This window comes from Cladophialophora yegresii, assembly GCF_000585515.1.
Source record: "Cladophialophora yegresii CBS 114405 chromosome Unknown aczIN-supercont1.2, whole genome shotgun sequence".
Taxonomy (NCBI): Eukaryota; Fungi; Ascomycota; class Eurotiomycetes; order Chaetothyriales; family Herpotrichiellaceae; genus Cladophialophora; species Cladophialophora yegresii.
Window position 1 is genome coordinate 4,782,616 of NW_006913046.1, and position 19,397 is coordinate 4,802,012.

Consider the following 19,397-nt stretch of genomic DNA (forward strand, 5'->3'; position numbering starts at 1 on the left):
TCTCTGGGGAACACACCCGCTCTGTGGTCAGTGGATCGAGACCCATCCTATGACCCTGCTCATTGCCGACCGCGCCCCGCAAGGCTAAAGCGTCGTCTTTATATACAGCTAGCAGGCGACGCCCTTCTGCACCATCTTCCTCCAGAAAATTCCTGAAAGTGATCAATCTAGTCGCCAATCTAGGGCAGAAGAGCCAAGATTCAATACGAGAAGCTTGATTCCCTCTAGGAAGAGAAGTCACCATGGGTCTCGGGATTCTCGAAGACCGCCATCTGGATCATGTTCCGGGCACGGCCTTGCTTTCGGATATGGCGGATGCAGAGCATCATCAATTCCATGGTATGGAACCCTGAAGTGAAGGCCTGGCAGTGAAGGCCTGGCAGTGAAGATCGCGAACTAATCCTGATCAGGTCGTGATACTTCTGGACTCAAGCACGCAAAGGGAGGCAACTCCGACATTGTGCTCGTCCCTCAACCCAGCGAATCCCCAAGAGATCCGTTGAACTGGCCAACATGGAAGAAGGATCTCCTCCTCCTCATTATTAGCGTTGATACCAGTATTGTGGGTGCGTGGGGGCCTATGATCAGTCCTGGATTCGCGCAAATGGCCGAGGATTGGCACATGTCGTACAACACCCTCAATGGAGGGCTGGGCTGGGCCATCTTCGCTATCGGTATCTCCTGCTTCATCACCAATGGACTCTCGGTCAAGTACGGCCGTCGACCGGTCATGATCCTCGGAAACCTCCTCCTCTTCATTTCCTCGGTGTGGGGATACTTTGCAAACAGCTACCACTCATTGCTTGCAAGCCGCATTTTCGGCGCCATTGGCATGTCCCCCTTCGAAGTGCTTACCACCGCGATCATTGGAGACATCTACTTCGTACACGAGCGTGGTATCCGTCTTGCGTTCTGGGGCCTTTGCCTCAGCATTGGCGTTGGCGGCGGTAGCTGCATTTCTGGCTACATCATCCAAGACCTTGGGTGGAACTGGACCTACGGGATCTGTGCGATCTTGTATGGTGTGTTCATCATTTTGATTTTCCTGTTTGTGCCCGAGACGGTCTACAAGCGAGATCCCGCGTATAATCTCGACCTCGGCACGACGGATCATACATTCGAGACGCTCGAGGCGACAGAGCGCAAGGGCGAACATATGGAACACCTCGAGACGACCAAGACAGGCAGCAAGGTTGCGCATCGAGAAGTGCTGTACACGGGCGCAGACGAGAAGTCGTACACATTCTGGGAAGAGCTGCGTCCCTGGCGGGGCGCCGAGTCCGACGAGAACTTGCTGGCGATCATCGTCCGGCCGTTTGGCATGCTCTTGTTCCCTCAGGTGCTGTACGGATTCATTACGTACGGTCTCTCAACGTCGTGGCTGGTCGTGATGATCTCGGTGCTGGCGCAGCTTTTCACGGGTCCTCCTTACAACTTCACCGTTTCGGACGTCGGTCTCATCAGTATCGCGGCCCTGGTTGCTTCGTTGCTCGGCTTTGTCGCTGGGCCGATGAACGACTGGACCGTCAAGAAGCTTGCTCGCTGGAATGGAGGCATCTACGAGCCGGTAAGGTCTTTTAACTCCCCGATCTGCCCCGAAAGGATGCTGACTTGGATGCCTTGATCTAGGAGTTCCGACTTGCCCTCAACTTCCTGACCCTCATCCTCGGCGTGGTCGGTTTCTTTGGCTTTGGCGCCACGCTGGAGAACGAGGCACCCTGGGCTGGGCCCGTGGTGCTCTACGGCATCATCTACTTCTCCATGTCGTTCCTCAACATCGGCATCTACGGCTACATCACCGAATGCCACCGGAACAAGGCGCCCGAGGCGTTTGCGTCGCTCAACCTCCGGAACATTTACAGCTTTGGCATGAATTACTTCATCAGCGGTAAGTTGGGGATTCCCATCTCGTGAAGTGTCAAGCTAATCGCGTCCAACAGACTGGATCACCAAGCAGGGCCCGCTCGAAGTCTTCTCCATCATCGGCGGGCTCCATATCTTTATCTGCCTGCTAACCGTGCCGATGTGGATATACGGCAAGCGGTGCCGAAGCTTCACGGCCAGGAACCCCCTGTTCAGGAAGATACAGGAGTCTTGATGGCGAGTGGTGGACAACTCTGGTACGAATCCTTGGTAGGAAGGACCCGAATCTGCGCGCTCACGTCCCGATGGGGCGAGTCAGAAGGAGACGATCAGGAGCAGGTAGCTAGCTCGACTGGTTCCAGAGTAGATGGCATACAGTATCTTATCCGTGTCTTCGTATGCCGCATTGCTTGTTCTACCTCGTGCTCAGCCCCACGCTTACTTTTGCCCACGATCTGATACGCCTGTCCTCGATGCCCTCGGGCCTGACAGTGCGGGGTCGCCATTGTCCGAAAGGGCGTAAGCCGTACGGACGGGGTACAAAGTCACGAGAGTACATTAGATGACCCTATCCAAGTTGGCAACTACTGTGTGGGAAACCGTGTACGTCCAGGTAGGCCCGCCTCCTGCTGTGTCGACCGGTCGACGTCCTAGTGTCAGAGATTATTCGAGGGTCTTGGTTCCGCCTTCGACTGCTTCGACTGTCGCGGGTGGTCTGACTCTGTCTCCGTGCTCGGACTGACAACGCCTTTCTCCGCATTTCGAGGCAGCGGACCAAGAATAGCCCGATAGGAGTCTCGGTCTCTAATCGTGGAGTCAAGGCAGGGGAGAGAGAACAGAACTACAGGAGAATCAACGAGTGCTATCCCCGGCGACCGACTCGACATGGCGGAAGCGACGACGGCGTCAGGCAAGATGCGCGTGAAGCAGGTATGTGTCGTCCCGTGGTTGTTGTGCTGTAATTACATGAAATTCGACATTCAAAGGGGGAAAGGCGAAGCAGTACCCTCCTGTGAGACTCATGTTGCCGTGATCGCAGGTCTACACGTACCCGATCAAATCGCTGCGAGGCATCTCGTTGCCACGCCTGAGCGCCACGTACACGGGCTTCCCGCACGACCGCCGGTTCATGCTCTTCGACGTCACACAGGGCAAGAACATGCACATCGCCTACCACGTCGAGATGTGTCTTTTCACCACGGCCTTTGACGACGCCACCACACCCAGCGAAGTCGTCGTCACGTACACGAAGGACCACGTCTTTGACCAGCCCGAGAACAAGGTCAGCGCCGAACCACTGCACGTCTCGCTCGACCCGGCGACCGAAGGCCTGGATGAGGTCGACATCACGATGCATTCCAGCCCGGTCATCGGCTATGATATGGGCGAGCAGTACAATGCCTGGTTTTCCGAGCGTTTCGGCTACGAGGTCAAGTTGTTGTACATTGGCGGGAACAGCAGGAAGGTTCTGGGCAACGTGCCGCCCCACGTTGCGGCAGCGGCAGCGGCAGAGCAACAGTCTGGCAGCAGCTCGGGCTCGTGGCTGGGCAACATCACCTCGACGGCGACTTCGCTGCTCCGCAACGTCACCGTGGCCACTGGCGGCGAGTACCCAGGCGGAGGGGTGGACCAGGGCATCTCGTTCGCCGACGTCGCGCCGTACCTCGTCATCAGTACCACGTCGTGGGAGAACGCGCAGCGGCGCCTCGACTCCCCCTCCGAGGTCCTGGACATCTCCAAGTTCCGCCCCAACATCGTCGTCGAGGGCGCCGTGGCCGAGTTTGAAGAGGACTACTGGGCCGAGCTGGAGATTGGAGACGCCGACGCCGGGGCTGGGGCAAAGATCGTGCTCACGCAGAACTGTGCCCGGTGCAATAGTCTCAATGTCGACTACAGCACGGGCAAGGTCGGCGAGGGCGAGGCCGGCAAGATCCTGAAGAAGTTGCAGAGCGATCGCCGCGTCGACGCGGGGGCCAAGTGGTCGCCTGTGTTTGGCCGGTATGGGTTTCTGGCGAGGATTCCTGAGGGGAAAGAAGCGCCGGCTATCAAGGTCGGCGATGAGGTCAGGGTGGTCAAGCGGAACAAGGAGAGGACGAGGTTTGGTAAGTTAGGTCTTCACTCGCTGTGCCCATGTCCTTGCATTCCCATCCATCCATCGCCCGCCGTCGTGATCGGAGTCCGCAATGTGGCCGGAGCTGACTTGGCTGTATTCTGATAGAATGGCCCAATCTGAGCACCAATTGAAGAGATGAAATGATGATGGAAACGTGTCTTTGGCTGTGGGGGTTGTGTCTGTGGGTCTGCCTGTCTGTGCTCTGATACATACCTAGGTATCCTGTTCGGCTGGCGTCCTGTTGCCCGTCCAGCACTCGTGCTTCTCCAAGCCGGTCGTCCACCGATGTCTGCCTTGATGCATATACTCCTCGTATCCTGTTCCTGGGGAATCATGCATGCTTCTGTCCTGCGTCCCGTGCCCATGCAATAATTCTAATCCTGCCTCCCGTGTCCGTGCATATTCCGATTCTGCCTCCCGTGTCCATGCAATATTCTAATCCTGCCTCCCGTGTCCATGCAATATTCCAATGCGCACTGCACATTCTTGCCACTCTGTGATGCTCACCACGTCGATTCATTTCCCGCACCCAATGCACAGTCGTAACATGTTTCATGCATCATCCAAGCCCATGCTAAGTCATCACCTCGACGTCATTTCGTCCCCTGCGTAAACATTCCCCGAATACTGGCCTGCCCGCTCCCTCCCAGCCTGCCCTCGACGCCCTTTGGCACGTATCTACTCTCGGGCTGTCTCACACCCTTCTCGACACTGTCCACGACCCACTGCGCGGTAACGTATTTCACGCCCTTCCCCAAGCCACGCACGAGCTTGGCTTCCTTGTCGATCTTCCTGCTGGACAGCCCACCGCAAAGCTCGTTGCCCAGGATGACATGTGTGACCGTGCGGCGGCCGAGGGCTATCGAGGTATTGCCGCCGTGCTGCACAAAGAGATGCTTGAGTTGGTGGTCGGATATTAGCGGTGCGGTGGAGCCGTTCAGGTACATGCTGAGATTGCGGAAGATCTGGGGTGCCGTTTGAGAAGCTGATGGCGATGCAGAGGCGTCTTGTGTATTTGCTTGCTTGCCCGACGGGGGTAGGAGGTTTTCACGATCTGATACCGTATCCTCGTGCCGTCCGTCCATCAACTTCGATCGCTTGGTTTCGTGTTTCGAGTCTGTATTCGTGCTGCGCGCAACCAATCGCTTCCGGCTCCCGTTCAAAAGACCCCTGATATCCTGCAATCCTTCTTCCCTCAACCCTGGTGCCCCCACTTCCCAGTCTCCGTTCTCCTTGCGGCCATCCTGGTTGAAGTTCTCGCTCCCTGCTCCTACCAGGTCGGACACGTGCAAGTGTCCGCCACGCCCGGTGGCGTCTCTGAGCTGATGTGTAAGCTTATGTGTTCGTGAGTCGCGCCATGACGTGCTCCCTGACAGTCGGTTCTCTGCTCTTTGATGGCCCGTCGAGGAAGAATTGAACGGATCGAAGATCGTACGCGTTGGTGAAGGCAGAGGCGGATTTCTAGGGTGGTGAGTCGGCATCTTGTGGGATGGGCCACGATGATGCCCTCGCTGATTCCATCGAGCGTGAGTGTTCGTTCATTGTTCAGTTGTTGTCCAGGTGATGGGAATAATCCTGTAATGAACTTTGCGCTCCACAGAAACACGCAGCACATACTCCTTACATCCCCCACTACACGCACTCACGTGACTGCCTCGAGCGGCTCTATTCGGTCACGTGAGTTTTCTTTTGCCGTTGACTCCTCCCTGTTCCCTTCTCGTTGGCCCTTCACTTCACTCTCCTTCTCAAGTCTCCCATACTTATAACTTCTGAACTGTATCGATGTTGTTGCCGAGGATCGTCGTCGCTCACTCAAGGTGGTCTCAGAGCTTTTCTCCTGCTAGAGCAACACTACTAGCTGTGCGGTCGTCTTCTACCACACGGCACAGTGGTGGGTCGCAGATTGGAGCTGAAGGGTTGAGGCCGTGTGGCTTGAGCTGAAAATCCGTGTTCGCTCCTCGCTCCTCGGTTCGATGTCCCCGACATCCTTATTATGCCTTCTACGGCCGCGCGCCGATTCGAGGTCGTCGAAATGCCTGGCTACGTCGGGTGATATGTACCTGACGGATCGAGAACGGTTTCCTAATCTGGCCTAACTCGGTTGCTAGTCTGTCAAGCGTGCGTTGAAATGCTTTGCCATGTTGACAGCATATGTGTCGTGGAAGAAGGCGGGTGTACTACGCGCTGCATCGGAGACGGTCACCTGAAATGGATTCGCTCCCAGAATTCCCTGTCGTCGACGAGCATTTATAGTCCGCCCGGTGCAACTTAGTCGCGCGCCATGATTGTCTTCTCAATGACTCTTCCTCTTCTCTCTCCGACACAAGGATCTGCTCAAAATGCGGTCTCAAATCTGGACTGTGCCGCTGCTGGTCGCAAGCTTCCTCCTGGGAAGCGTGGGTGCAATGCGACGAGGCGGGATGCTCTCAGAAGCCGTCCGTCGAGAGCGTGAGATGCGAGCGGCAGCCCCAGCATTGAACCCAGTGCAGAATTTAGAAACACGTGCCGCCTCTCATCGATTCTACACCAACGATACCAAAGGTTTGGCTGTCTCAGGTAATCTGTGTGCTTCTTCAGACCGTGCTCACACTTCTCGATAGAATATTTCGTCGAGTCTCTGCCTGAAATGGACTTCGACCTAGGCGAGTTGTATTCGGGTGTGATCCCAATCGACGCGAACAACGCCTCCCGAGGACTGTTCTTTGTGTTTCAGCCTCGTGTCGGAGCACCGGTCGATGAGATTACCATCTGGTTGAATGGCGGGCCTGGTAAGCTGGTACTGTGTTCTCTTGAACTGGCACTGACCCTGCTAGGCTGCAGCTCCCTTGAAGGGTTTCTTCAGGAGAATGGCAAGTTTCAATGGGCCTGGGGCCAGTTCACGCCGACCATCAATCACTATTCTTGGGTTAACCTCACCAACATGCTATGGTAGATGACCTCAGAATTCCTATCTTCAAGTTCGCTGGCTAAACACATGTCGTCGATCATCAGGGTTGAATATCCCGTCGGTGTTGGGTTTTCCATCGGAGAGTCCCGTGCCACGACTGAAGAGGGAATCGCTGAAGAGTTCAACGACTTCTTTCTCAACTTCCAGATAATTTTCGGTATCTCAAAGTTCAAGATCTACGTCACCGGAGAAAGTTACGCAGGAAGATATGTCCCTTACATCGCGTCTGGCATGTTGGACAGGAACGATTCCACCCACTTCAATCTTTCTGGTAGCTGATGCTCACCACGCTGCGCATAGCTGAATATACTGACCGTGTCCAGGTGCGCTTACGTATAACCCTACTATTGGCGAGCTCTTGTGGGTCCAGAATCAAGCTGTGATATACCCTCTGCTTCAGCAAAACACCAACGTCATGGGATATAATAAGTCATTCATGGCTAAACTGGCGGCACTCGACAAATCCTGTGGCTATGCGGACTACCGAGAGACCTACTTCAAGTTCCCGCCTGCAAGGCTTCAACCTCCCAAGTACTTCAACTCCACCAGAGATGCAGACTGTGATATATGGCACACTGCATACTTCGCCGCATACGCAACCAACCCTTGCTTCAATCCCTACCTGATAAGCCTGCAATGTCCCCTCCAGGGAGACCCTCTGGGTTTTCCCAGCGATCTCATCTACAGCTATCCTGGGGTCCCAGTCTATTTCAACCGGACGGACGTCAAAAAGGCCATGCACGCGCCGATCGACCGAGAATGGTCGCTCTGCAACGGCAATCCGTTCCTCGGTCGTAAGGGTGGACCACAAAACCTTGGCGACCTGTCGGCCGATCCCATCCAACGTGTCCTGCCTCGTGTCATTGAAGCAACGCAACGAGTGCTTATATCCAACTCGGATCTTGACTTCGAGACCCCCACCGCCGGAACTCAGCTAGCGATCCAGAACATGACATGGGGCGGTAAGTTGGGATTCCAGACCAAGCCGTCCAAACTCATCACCATAACCGAGCCGGATCTTCAATACGAGGCCGTCTTCACCTCGAGCGGCTTTGACGACGTGGATGATCCTCAGGGGACGATGGGCGTGCAACATTTCGAGCGCGGCTTGATGTGGGCGGAGTAAGTCAGCTCCTTTGATTGATCAGAGTCGTGCATCTTGAACTAATCCGCTTTCCCGTCCAGGACGTACTACTGCGGTCACATGCAACCTCAGTTCCAGCCGCGGTCGTCCTACCGACACCTGCAGTGGTTGTTGGGCCATATCGACACGTTGTGATGGAGTTGCCTAAGTACGAGTCTGGACTGGTAATCTGAGTAATTTCGTTCTGCTAGTCAAAACTCTTAACTACATGCACTCTGCTTGTTCTCTATGTAAAGAATGTTCGGCGTAGCCTTGTCTGTAATACATCGATCGGAACCATGACCGCGCCAAGCCTTTTGGAGATGCGCAGAGGCGACTTTTTCTCGCATCATGTCGGATCCTTGAATCTCGAGCCGACGATGCTGGTGACTCCGATATCCCACGCATAGAAAGCTCAGAGTGCCACAAGGGCCAGAGACCCGTCCTTCACCTCGCTGCCAGGTGATTGATAGCTGGTCCCAGGCAATGAAGACGCCACTGGCGCCGTCCCGAAGTCTGTTGCGCTTCCTCCGATCTCAGTCCAACCTCGTCTTCGACTCGACTTCCCCTGCTGCAGCCGCTACGAGGGTACCCTGCCGACGAGTATCTACATCGGCTCCGAGAACGCGGCTCTCTTATCAATGGCGTCAGGCGCCGGCACGAGAACCCTGCAAAGCACTCCCGCCTCCGACGTACAGTTCTCCGCGGCCTGCGCAGTCTCGCAATGCAAGCACCGACAGTCGCAAGTCTGGCTTCTGGCGACGGTGGTGGTTCCGGCAGAGAGAGGCGGCCGCCCAGGCGTCGTCGAACAACGGCTACGACGAGACCTCTGAGCAGCTGTTCAACCTGTCGCGCGCGCTGTCTCGCAACAGCAGCGGCGCCGAACTCAAACTCCGCTGCACCGAGTTCGATGCCAACGGCTCCGTCACGATGGTCTCAGGCGAGTTCAGGAAATCAGAACTCATAGCAAAATACGGCCTGTTACCACGAGATCTCCGCAAGATCGATTCCTCTGTATTGCCGCACATCCTCGTCCGGCCGTCGGCCATCCTAATCAACCTCCTCCACCTCCGCGTGCTGATCCAGTCCGACCGGGTCCTCGTCTTCGACGCCTACGGCAGTACCGACTCCTACACGCAGTCGCTGTTCATGTACGACCTGGAAGGCAAACTGCGCCAGAAAGCCGACCCGCGGAACGGGTCCTACAACCTCCCCTACGAGCTGCGCGCGCTCGAAGCCGTGCTCATCTCCGTGACGTCGGGCCTCGAAGCCGAATTCGCGCTCGTCCGCGACCCCGTCACCCACATCCTTAGGGAGTTAGAAGAGGACATTGACCGCGACAAGCTGCGCCATCTCCTGATCCACAGCAAGAAGCTGGGCACGTTTGAGCAAAAGGCGCGCCTGGTCCGCGACGCCATCGACGACCTGCTCGAGGCCGACGACGACCTCGCGGCCATGTACCTCACCGAGCGCAAAGCCACGGGCAAACAACGAGCCGAGAATGACCACCAGGAAGTCGAGATGCTGCTGGAGTCGTACCACAAGATCTGCGACGAAATCGTCGAGATCAGCGGCAACCTGATCAGCAACATCCGCAACACGGAAGAGGTGGTCCGCGCGATCCTCGACGCCAACCGAAACCAACTCATGCTGCTCGAGATCAAGTTCAGTATCGGCACGCTGGGGCTCGCGGGGGGTACGCTCATCGCGGGCCTGTACGGGATGAACCTGAACAACTTCATCGAGGAGACGCAGTGGGGCTTCGGCAGCGTCAGCGTCGTCTGCTTCGGCCTCTCCTGGATCATCTGCATCTACGGCATGCGGAAGCTGCAAAAGGTCCAGAAGGTGCGCATGTGGGGCGAGGGCCTCGATCACAGTATCGGTTTTCGTCGAGGCGGCAGCGGTGGTCCTCCCAGCGGTACCGGTGCTGACCACGGCAAAATCGGGGGCCGAGGCAACTGGCGCAACGAGGCCCTCGAAAGCCATGCCCACCGCATCGGCAGGCTCAAGGGCGGCGGCCTCAACTTGGGCGGCAACGCGCATCCAGGCCGCGTGCTCTGGCCGGGCATGGAAGGTTTGGGCATGCACAGGTTGAACAATGCCGAAGCGGGCGGGGGCGTGGGTGCGGCCGGGAGCGAAAGCCGGCAACGACCTGCCCCAGACCAACCGCAACCGCGCATGACGATCCACGAGGATGTCGAGAACGTCGAGGACAAGATGAAGGCCGATGCGAAGAAGGAGAAGGGGCTAATCCCAAAGGAACCGGCAAAGAGTCATGGCCAGGGCCAGAAGAAGAAGTGAAAGAAATGAACTGCTCTCGACTCGGTCTTATCTCCCTCCGCCTCCTTGTACAACATACATGACAGTCTGATGATTTCAACGTACGTGGTGCACGGAGTACTTGGATCTGGCCGCCATATCTACACAGTTGGGGGCGCGCAGATTGTTATAGATGGGCTCTTCGCAGCGTTCGAGCGGTATGGGTGTTAACATGGGCATGTCATGGGCATTGGCGTTGGATTGACAGGCTACAGAAAATAGATTTCTGGTTGCACAAACACACAGTACGCACTCCGATCAGACTTCCTGTCGATTTGTCTTCGCTCAGCACTGATTCATAGACCAAGGTAATTAGAAGCAAGGCAGTTACCGATCCGCTCTGTCCGCCCTAACACATATGTACATACGCCCCTCGCTCGCTCTTCCGGTATAGTAAGATTTTGTGGCCCTTCGCTCAACTGCCCGCTTGCTGTCCTGTCCAATGCTGACGGCGCTTGTGCTTTGCCGCGTTTGTCTCATCTGGTCTCGTCCTTCTGGTCGTGCCTAGAATTGGGACCGGGCGTGCAGTGCTGTGCCGTGCCGTTCAACAGCTTTGACCTTGACCTTGACCATGACCTTGACCCTCTGCATTTCTACTGCTCGACCCTTGCCACTACACGGTTCTTTCACCATCTTACCCATCAGTCTGGACTGAACACCTCTCCATCCGACTCCTCTCCTCTTTTGGCGTGCCTGTGTTTACATCTACGTCGCATCTGCACCTGCATGCGAATTGCTCACCAATCGTCATCGTCGTCTTTTTCATCATCTAGATAGTGGAAATGTCAGTATGCAAACCGATACAAACACGCAGGCAACTAAAAAAAAGGAAAACTCACCGCTGCCACTAACTTTCTTCTTCCTCTGGCTTAATGCCGCGGCCAACGCACCTGCTAACCCACCCTGATCTCCTGCCGGCGTGGCAGGGGAAGCCGTCCCACCCGGCGGCGCAGGCGCACTACTCTCCGCACCAGGCACGAGCGCCGAACTTCGATCACGTTTCTCACTGTCCTGAACCTTGCGTAAGCCGCCACCAGCTTTACCACCGGATCCGCGAATGGCAGCGAGGAGCGAGTCGCGGCCGTCCGCTCCACCGGACGGAAGAGGCGGCGGTGCAGGACCGGAGCTGCCCGGTGGAGGAGGCGGAGGAGGTGGAGGCGGACCTCCTGAGCTGGGCATTGGAGGAGGCGGTGGTGGCGGTCCGCCAAAGGATGGCATGGGTGGTGGAGGTGGAGGGCCACCAAGGGATGGCATTGGAGGCGGAGGCGGCGGTGGTGGGCCAGCACCCGTGGGTGGAGGAGGAACTGCGCGAGTGTTGGGGGGCGGTAGAGGTGGAGCATTATTTCGAGCAGGAGGCGGAGGAGGCGGCGGCTGAGGAACGAAGAGGGCTGAATGAGATGGCGTCTGTCCTGCTTTGGGCGGCAGTGGTGGCGGCGGCCCGGGGGAAAGAGTGGGTGTCCCTCGACTGGGAGGTGGAGGGGGAACAGGACCACGACTCGGCGGAGGTGGAGGTGCTGAAGATTTTCGGTCGCCCGTAAAAGGTGGAGGGACCCTAAACAATCCACCTTGCGGCTGTTGTTCTTCTTCGATCGGCGTCTTCGGGGGACGAGGCGGAGGTGGAGGGCCTGGATTCGCCAGAGAGCCCGACGAGGCTCGACTTCGGCCTGAGGGATGGAGAGCTGGCCCTTCTTTCACGGCAAACTTGCCAGCGTCTGCAATAGGAGGCGGTGCACGGAATCTAGGCTGTGGGGTCGCAGGAGGGGATGGCGTTCGAGCAGGCGGAGACACTGATCTTGGTGGTGGTGGTGAAGCCTCGCGTCCTCCCACTGGTCGTCTTGATGGCGGGGGAGCCGGCGGAGGCCCTCGTCGACCGGAAGTAGTGCTACCTGTATTTTCGGGGCTGATTCTTGATGGTGGTGCTGGTGGAGGAGGTGGAGGAGGCGCTCTCGATCTCGTCTCAGCCACGTTCGGCAAGGCTGAAGCAATGCCGTTGGCCATTTCTTCTGCTTGTTTTTGTTGGACGTAGGCCTTGATGAAGTCGGCGTTTTGAGCTATTTGATCCTCAGTGATGCCCATTTGCAGGAGTTCGTCCAAGATAGGCCTCCACGACGGATCGGCGAGATCTATTCCCCCTGCGCTTTGTGGTCGACTGGCCGGTGCTGGACCGGGGCTGTAAATTGGCTGGGGAGCCATGGCCTGAGGCTGTAGGGACGCCGAGCTCTGTCTGTGGCGACCAAAGAAGTTGCCCACGCGACTGTGGTGTTTGTGAGTGCTGCCGGGCACGAAAACCTGGCCCCCTCCTGCGGACGAAGCAAAAGGTTGCGCCTTTGTGTTCTTGGAGGCATTTTTTTCCCGCTCGTCCATCTTCTTCTTGAACTGGCGCGCCTCTTTCTCGTCGACGAAGGATAAGCCTGCCAGACATTGCTCGAGTTCGAACGAGTGGAAAAAGGTCCTGTCCTGATTGTATTGGAAAGTGTCGTAGATCTCCTGATCCCATATCACGCCTCGGTTGGCGGGCGAGACGTCAACCAGTTTGATCCAGAATGTGTTTCCCACCAAGTCATTCGAAAGAACGGCAGCGCCCTGGAGGCCCGAGTATGTCCATCGACTGCGGTCGGGGTACGCGACGTACAGTCGAGCGACTGCGACAGCTTGGATTTTGTTGGATGCCTTGGGCACGGTCCGCTTGACGGTTTCCTTGTCGGCGTCAGTGAGGACCGAAGGCATGTTGGCGATTTCTCTCCCGACGCTAGCGGAGAGGCAGGCGGCAGGAGTGTTCTTGGGTCTGTTGCAGGAAGAATAAGACGGACAAAGTCAGGAACATGAAGTTGTGGAGTGATAGAATCGGGACAAGCACAAGGCAATCTCCAAAGGGCCGCTGCGGTCTAATTGGGGCCTGAGCCGCGTGGCTCTCGGGCTCGGGAAACCCTCGTTAGGGATGCCCATTGCGGGGCTTAGGCGTGAGGGCAGCCCCTGGTGAATCGAGCCTGTTCAATTGGAGGGACGTTAAGCATTCCGTCACCACACCCCACGTCGTGCGTCCCCAAACAAGAAGGCGTCATAACCACAAGTGAACAAGCGTATAAGGCAGATGCAATCACAGAGTGGTGAGAGTGGTGATACAAGTACATAAACGTCCCGATTTCATCTCTGATCTTTCGATTACCTTTCTCTCACACAATTCCGCACTACTACAAACCCACAATCATCGGTACCAAAATTACCGTAAACATGGCCACATCAGACAGCGCTCAAGACTCGATCTTCGACAAGGTCGCTAAAGAGTCCGACCACTCGACAGCCTCCAGCCACCCAACTCATCAGGGAAAGCAGGAACAGGCACACGCTTATGATCACCAGAGCAAGGGACCTCAGCTCTCAGACAGTGAGCATTCATCACCTAAAAGTCAATGCGACGAGCCATCACTAACATCAAATGCTTCCATAGATCTGCCCGAGGCAAAAGGCAAGGACGAACTCAAGGCCAAGGCGCAGGAGATGAACGATCACGTCAGCAAGTAGCTCACTTCCTCGATGATGCATAATGGGACGGACGGATCACAAAAGGCATTGATACACATACATATGCATGCGTGCCCAGGAATGGAAGGAATGGAATAAACCAGGATCAAGACAAAACAACGTGTTCATCTTCTCTCTGGTGCCAACGCTGCAAGATGCTTGCTTCTATTCCTTCTCTAACAGTGTTCCGCCATCGATCCGTCGCTATGCATCAAGCTGACAAGTTCGTGATCTGTATTCACTTCATGATCTCCTGGCTCGCTTCCCTGGCGGTTCGCCGTCCTTGGCTCGCTCTGTGCTTCGGTTCTCTGCCACTCGCTTATCATCGGCAAAAGCTTGATTCGGCCCTTCAAGCGCGGCTGTCGACTCGGTTGATATTGTGGAGTCACTGTCATGCGATACATCGGGCATGGTGATTGAAAGATAGACCAGATGACGACGGGCCTCCTCAGTCCCCTTATTGCCAGCTTGGGATTTCTGCAGCTTGGTGTCTTTATCTTCTTCACTGACCTGACCGTTCGCAAGTGGGCTTTCGTCTTCAACAGCATCCCCAGCAGACTGTAGTGACTTCTTCTCGTCCTGAGTAGCATCCTCCTTCTTGTCTTTCCCAATTTCCGGCATCTCACTGTAGTTCCACAGTGTTTTCAGATCGCCTTTCACCAACGCAGTGCCCCAGAGAGACCCCAGGACACCTGGGACGAGATACAGCAATGCCGGCTGAGCGTGTTGAGCCACCTGCATCACAACCACAGTAACAACCATGCCGACGACATAGCCGGTGATGGTAGCGTACAGATATGGTTTAGGGAATTGCTTCGCTCGCATCTCCTTGGCCCACAGCCGCGAACTGGTCCAGAATCGTTCGCCCCAGCCCCCCCTGGCGCTGGTATAGGTTGGTCGAGTGGTCTTTGTTATTTCTCCCTGCTTAGTCGTGTTGTTCTGTTGGAGGTAGTGCAAGTACAGGTCGAATCGCAGCGCAAAAGCCAACACCATCCCCGGAACGACAATGTCTCCCAGTCCAAGCATGGCCATTGTTCGCTTCTTAGCCAGACATTTGAGATATTCTTCCATTTCTGGCGATCCTTCAGGCGCGCCGACCGGCATCACGCAGCCATCAGGACGAGGGAACAGCAATTTGATCGGCACATCCAGCTTCGTGGCCACTGTGACCATCATTGGTGTGAAGAAGACAAAGTAGATGTCGTAGAAGAACAAAGCGCTGAGGATGAGTGTCCCGGTCCATGCTGTTGTTGGAGTCACATACTGCAAGGAGCCGTAGCAGAAGGAGAAGCCCAGGAAGTTGGTGAGAAACCAAGGTTTGCCAACGAAGGTGTGGTAGTACACGATGCTGCAGGAGAGCGTCAGGCTAAGCACATCAAGGAATTCGACTGGCGCCTTCAGGGTGATGAGTTTGTGAACGTGGAGCTCGAATCGTGCTTTCGTGTAAAGTAGCCGCCGAATCTCCCATATCCGTAGTGAAACGGCACTGGGAAGCGGTATCTGTCCCAGCGGTCCGGCTAATGGGGAGCCAGTGCTTTCTCCAGTCTCAGTCTTGAAGCATTTCGCCTGCTGGTCGGCTTTCCACAATAAACGGCGCCTGGAGAACTGACTGGGGAGCATAAAGGATCTCATGAGAGAAAATGCGTCCTTGAGAAACTTTGTGGCGAAGAAGAGACCAACTTGGGAGAAGTAGAGCCCGAGAGCCCAGTTCAACCAGGCGGGATCCTGGAGCCATTTCAGGATGAAGTAGAGCGATGCTAGTGTCCCGCCAGCGAGGACAGGGAACATTATGGCGTCCGAGGGAGTCAAGCTCTCGACTTGCGTTGATGACGTGTCGTCGCGGTCGTCTTCAGCGTCATCTCCGTTCTTCTTCGGTTTTCGTGGTGCGGCGGACGGTGGTCTCGTCAAAGATGCATGAGCGGCAGTGTAGATCGGGAAGATTGCCGACACAAGAAGATGGAGGTATGTGGGCAAGAGCGGTTGCATCATTTCGAAGTGATAGGCCACTTTGCCCATGAACTGAATGACAGGACCTGGTTCGGAAGCCATGTCGTCGTCGGTGGCGAAAGGTGGAGGAACGCGTCAGGGTAGCAGTGCTTGACAGATGGGACGGCCACCTTAAGTAGCTATCATAGCAAGGAGATTGATTTTATGGAGGTCATCAGTGAACCAGGCAGAAGACATGGAGGAACAAAGTGAGTGACCATCTAATTAAAGAAGACGACGACGATGAAGCCAGGCTGTCCTTGGCGAATCGTGATTGGTCGGATCCAGGAGGCTCTGCTTGAAGTGGCAGTGGCAAACATTGCGTATAATACAAAACTATCTCCGGGGAATATAGTAGGTAAGCAACCGTAACGAGCGGCTCTCAACCATCTTCTTCGCCCGTTCTGCCCAAGCGATCTCCTGCTTATGTTTGGGATAGAGCCGCAGCGTCTCGTACGCAATCCTCAACGGACAGGCAACACTTTTTGGTCCTTGATCCAACAGGCTGTCCTCCAATGCGTATTCTACCGACTGGAAGATGTTGCGGCACGGTGCGGCAAAGTCTGCTCGGTGGTCGAGAGGGGGAAAATTGAAGCGCGTGCTGACAGCATGTCCGTGCTCAACTTTGGCCGCTGCAGGGAAGTGCAATTCCAACTCGTCCAGGAGACGATAGAGCTGCCACATCCCATGCCACAGTATTACCTGGACGGCCCAGTAGATGATAACGGTATTGGCGATCGATAGGTTTGGGAAATGAAAGGCAACTGGAAAGAGCATGCCATCTTCAGAGTCACCATGAAGGTCTTTATTGTGCGCCAGCTCGGGCCAGGACAATGGTCCTTCATGGCATGCCTCCAGAGACTCATAGACTGACTGTAATTCTGAGTCCATCTCCCAGCACTTCCAGATAATCTCCGTCGCGAGCTGTATTTTACTACAAGGATCCAGAAACTCGAGCACCTCGCCCCGATTGCGAAGCTCAGGAGCACGGATGAGAAAGTCATAGATGCGGTCGTATGGCGTTTTGGGTAGTCTGCGCCACGGCACTTCCTGCCACAACGGGTCTCTCAGGAAAGAATATTCGCCTTGGTCCAATGCGTAAAGGATCTGCGTCTTTGTTAGGCAGTTGTTGCTGGATTCCTGTGCCCGGATGCTTACCTCTTGAATGCGCCAGTGGACAAACACCGCATGGCCCAAACCATCCACGTGTGCCTCGGGACCGCGGAGCTGGACAAGTCTGCGGCAACCTAGAGTGTGGCTGACATAGCCGTGTTTCGATTGGTTCGGACATTGGCTCATTTCATACATACCCAAGGCCACACAGGCAGTAAGAGTCTGTTCGTCGAGCATCAATGCAGGATCCCACAGCGCTAACTGCAGAACGTGGAGGGCACGCCGGTACAGCTTGAGGCTCTCGTAGCTTAGTCCTTCGTCGTGGTGGAGATCTCCCAATTTCGCTAGACACAGCGCCATCATTGAGATCTCTAATGCAGGAGTAATATGCGGAAGGCAGGGTATCTGTATTAACCAGATCCTTTGCTGCATGGGTCCGACTCGGGTCTTGGAGAGATGGCTATCCAGATACACTTTGAGAAGCTGCTGCCGAAGAACAGGATTGGCATCGACTTGTGCCCCTAGTGGAACGAGCGATTTTGTCGGGCCAAGGTGGGGTCCAGGGGATACTGCAGTGGTGACGGCCGAATTGAAGTCTGGATACCCGGCTCGGGAGTCTCCAGACTGTGCCCATCTATCAGACTCGAAATCCGCTTGTGCTGTGTCTTCTACCTTGTTCTCCTTAGGCGGCTGATGAGTGATGAAGATAGGGTACTTCCTGTATCCGACGCAGATTCGCTTTGACTTGAGACATTGAGCACAACTAGGCTTCTCCAATCCACACTATCATCGGTTACTGTCAGAGGGCGCCTCCTTGGCCAGTAGTGAGCAAAGGATCAGTACCGCTATCTTGCGCTTTCTGCAAGTGCCACACCCACGAGCTCTTGCTATTCCAACCATGATTGCCGATCAGGCATTGAGTGCTGCCCATGGATAGGCTTGGATGTCTTTGGCTGGCGACGAGAACAGGACAGGGAAGGAGAGGCTTGAATCTAACGAGGAGGAGCAGAAGGGCTTGGGAGAATTTAGGGCATTTTGCGAGAATGCGGAAATGCGTCTGCCTTCAAAGCGGTCGTTCATGGCCTGGAGGAGGTGGTGATGGTGCTTTTGCGGCGGAAAACGCCCTGTTAGCCTTGTGAAATCCGTGGCGTTTGACCATACCGCAATTGGTTCATTCGGCGAAGAATTCTGGATGCACATGAGCAGGTCTCCCAAACTCTGGTGTCCAGTGCCAATAAGATGTCGAGTCCCCACAATGACCGAAACTTGAAACAGCTACTGACCTATATCAACGCGCGGCACGGGTTTTCAGGACTCTCGCATGCAAAGAAGCGGTGCATACTAGCAGAAAGTCATCTATTTCCGCTTGAAATTGCTCATTGGAGATCTGGCCTCACGCAATAGCCCGAAGACGACAGTCAATTCTTAGTGGCATCTTGCTGAGTCCAATCTGATACAAGGTACCCAGACAAACCTTCAATGCCAGAACAGTGGAATCTCACAACACGATTCTGGTTGACCCGCATGGCGCGCCGGAGACTCGAAGGCAGGGCAGAGTAGCGGAGGAAGTGTTCTGTGTCAAACTTCAAAAGGACAGCCGGCAGAGCGAACTGTTCTCGATCGATAGATTGCAGCATATCTGATGCATTGGCGGTGACGAAAACTTTGAGAGGTATTCGACGCGAATATGGTTCAAAGTAACAAAGGGAAAGGAAAGAGACACGGTGTGACCAAAATAACTGGGGCACAGCACAATCCTCACCAAAATACACTGTTTCAATGGCTGCACAGAGCCATCCACAGTACAGATGGATAACTAATACTCGAGCATTGTGTTACTAAATACTTGTTTTATATATATGTGGAAACTTAAGATAGTTTCTCTCTCTTATAGGTAGTTATACTGAGAAGTTCTAAGCACTCTACTAATTATAGTGAGATTCTACGGTTTTACAGCGCTCGAGAAGATTTACAACAACACTACACTTGAAGGACTCGGAATGAAAGCTCAAAACTAGAGGGATAAGTAGTTTCATAATCTGCCTAAATACTGGTGTAATTATTTATTATCCATCTGTGTTGTGGATGTCTATGTGCTGCCATGAAAACAGTGTATTTTGGTGAGGATCGTGCTGTGCCCCAGTTATTTTGGTCACACCGTGAGAGAGCATTTTCTTTTGCCCTGTGAACCGTGGTCAAAGATGATGTAACACCCCACCGTAGATTTCACACGTGACAACGCGCGTCTACTGCGAACCATTATTCCCGAAAATGCGCTTCCTCGCATGTCCCGAAAGTGACCAGCGCATCTTTTCCCTCCTTTCTCGCACAAGAGCTGTTGCACCTAGCAATACGTAAGAAGAGTAGTCGCTCTTACTCTTCTTAATAAAAAATACAAGATACCAAACCAG

General features: G+C 55.0%; 9 protein-coding genes across 9 annotated transcripts; 5 read left to right on the top strand and 4 right to left on the bottom strand.

The window, feature by feature from the left end:
* Positions 1-242: 242 nt before the first annotated feature.
* Positions 243-2,098, top strand: A1O7_03649 (uncharacterized protein; the record flags this gene model as incomplete). The annotated part of the gene is made up of 4 exons (XM_007757666.1): positions 243-339; positions 411-1,567; positions 1,630-1,888; positions 1,941-2,098. 4 exons carry the CDS (start codon positions 243-245, stop codon positions 2,096-2,098), a joined length of 1,671 nt encoding a protein of 556 aa, XP_007755856.1.
* A 650-nt stretch (positions 2,099-2,748) lies between these two features.
* Positions 2,749-4,078, top strand: A1O7_03650 (uncharacterized protein; the record flags this gene model as incomplete). Its single annotated transcript, XM_007757667.1, has 2 exons — positions 2,749-2,793; positions 2,903-4,078. 2 exons carry the CDS (start codon positions 2,749-2,751, stop codon positions 4,076-4,078), a joined length of 1,221 nt encoding a protein of 406 aa, XP_007755857.1.
* Positions 4,079-4,569: 491 nt separating this feature from the next.
* On the bottom strand, positions 4,570-5,457 carry A1O7_03651 (uncharacterized protein; the record flags this gene model as incomplete). The annotated part of the gene is made up of 1 exon (XM_007757668.1): positions 4,570-5,457. The coding sequence occupies one exon, from the start codon at positions 5,455-5,457 to the stop codon at positions 4,570-4,572; it is 888 nt and encodes a 295-aa protein (XP_007755858.1).
* An 858-nt stretch (positions 5,458-6,315) lies between these two features.
* Positions 6,316-8,202, top strand: A1O7_03652 (carboxypeptidase D; the record flags this gene model as incomplete). Its single annotated transcript, XM_007757669.1, has 6 exons — positions 6,316-6,532; positions 6,577-6,744; positions 6,790-6,904; positions 6,968-7,194; positions 7,247-8,045; positions 8,109-8,202. 6 exons carry the CDS (start codon positions 6,316-6,318, stop codon positions 8,200-8,202), a joined length of 1,620 nt encoding a protein of 539 aa, XP_007755859.1.
* Positions 8,203-8,532: 330 nt separating this feature from the next.
* On the top strand, positions 8,533-10,347 carry A1O7_03653 (uncharacterized protein; the record flags this gene model as incomplete). The annotated part of the gene is made up of 1 exon (XM_007757670.1): positions 8,533-10,347. One exon carries the CDS (start codon positions 8,533-8,535, stop codon positions 10,345-10,347), a length of 1,815 nt encoding a protein of 604 aa, XP_007755860.1.
* A 755-nt stretch (positions 10,348-11,102) lies between these two features.
* On the bottom strand, positions 11,103-13,092 carry A1O7_03654 (uncharacterized protein; the record flags this gene model as incomplete). Its single annotated transcript, XM_007757671.1, has 2 exons — positions 11,103-11,134; positions 11,205-13,092. 2 exons carry the CDS (start codon positions 13,090-13,092, stop codon positions 11,103-11,105), a joined length of 1,920 nt encoding a protein of 639 aa, XP_007755861.1.
* Positions 13,093-13,596: 504 nt separating this feature from the next.
* On the top strand, positions 13,597-13,887 carry A1O7_03655 (uncharacterized protein; the record flags this gene model as incomplete). The annotated part of the gene is made up of 2 exons (XM_007757672.1): positions 13,597-13,750; positions 13,814-13,887. The coding sequence occupies 2 exons, from the start codon at positions 13,597-13,599 to the stop codon at positions 13,885-13,887; spliced, it is 228 nt and encodes a 75-aa protein (XP_007755862.1).
* A 243-nt stretch (positions 13,888-14,130) lies between these two features.
* A1O7_03656 (uncharacterized protein) lies at positions 14,131-15,936 on the bottom strand (the record flags this gene model as incomplete). Its single annotated transcript, XM_007757673.1, has 1 exon — positions 14,131-15,936. One exon carries the CDS (start codon positions 15,934-15,936, stop codon positions 14,131-14,133), a length of 1,806 nt encoding a protein of 601 aa, XP_007755863.1.
* A 273-nt stretch (positions 15,937-16,209) lies between these two features.
* A1O7_03657 (uncharacterized protein) lies at positions 16,210-17,886 on the bottom strand (the record flags this gene model as incomplete). Its single annotated transcript, XM_007757674.1, has 3 exons — positions 16,210-16,980; positions 17,032-17,769; positions 17,830-17,886. The coding sequence occupies 3 exons, from the start codon at positions 17,884-17,886 to the stop codon at positions 16,210-16,212; spliced, it is 1,566 nt and encodes a 521-aa protein (XP_007755864.1).
* Positions 17,887-19,397: the final 1,511 nt, after the last annotated feature.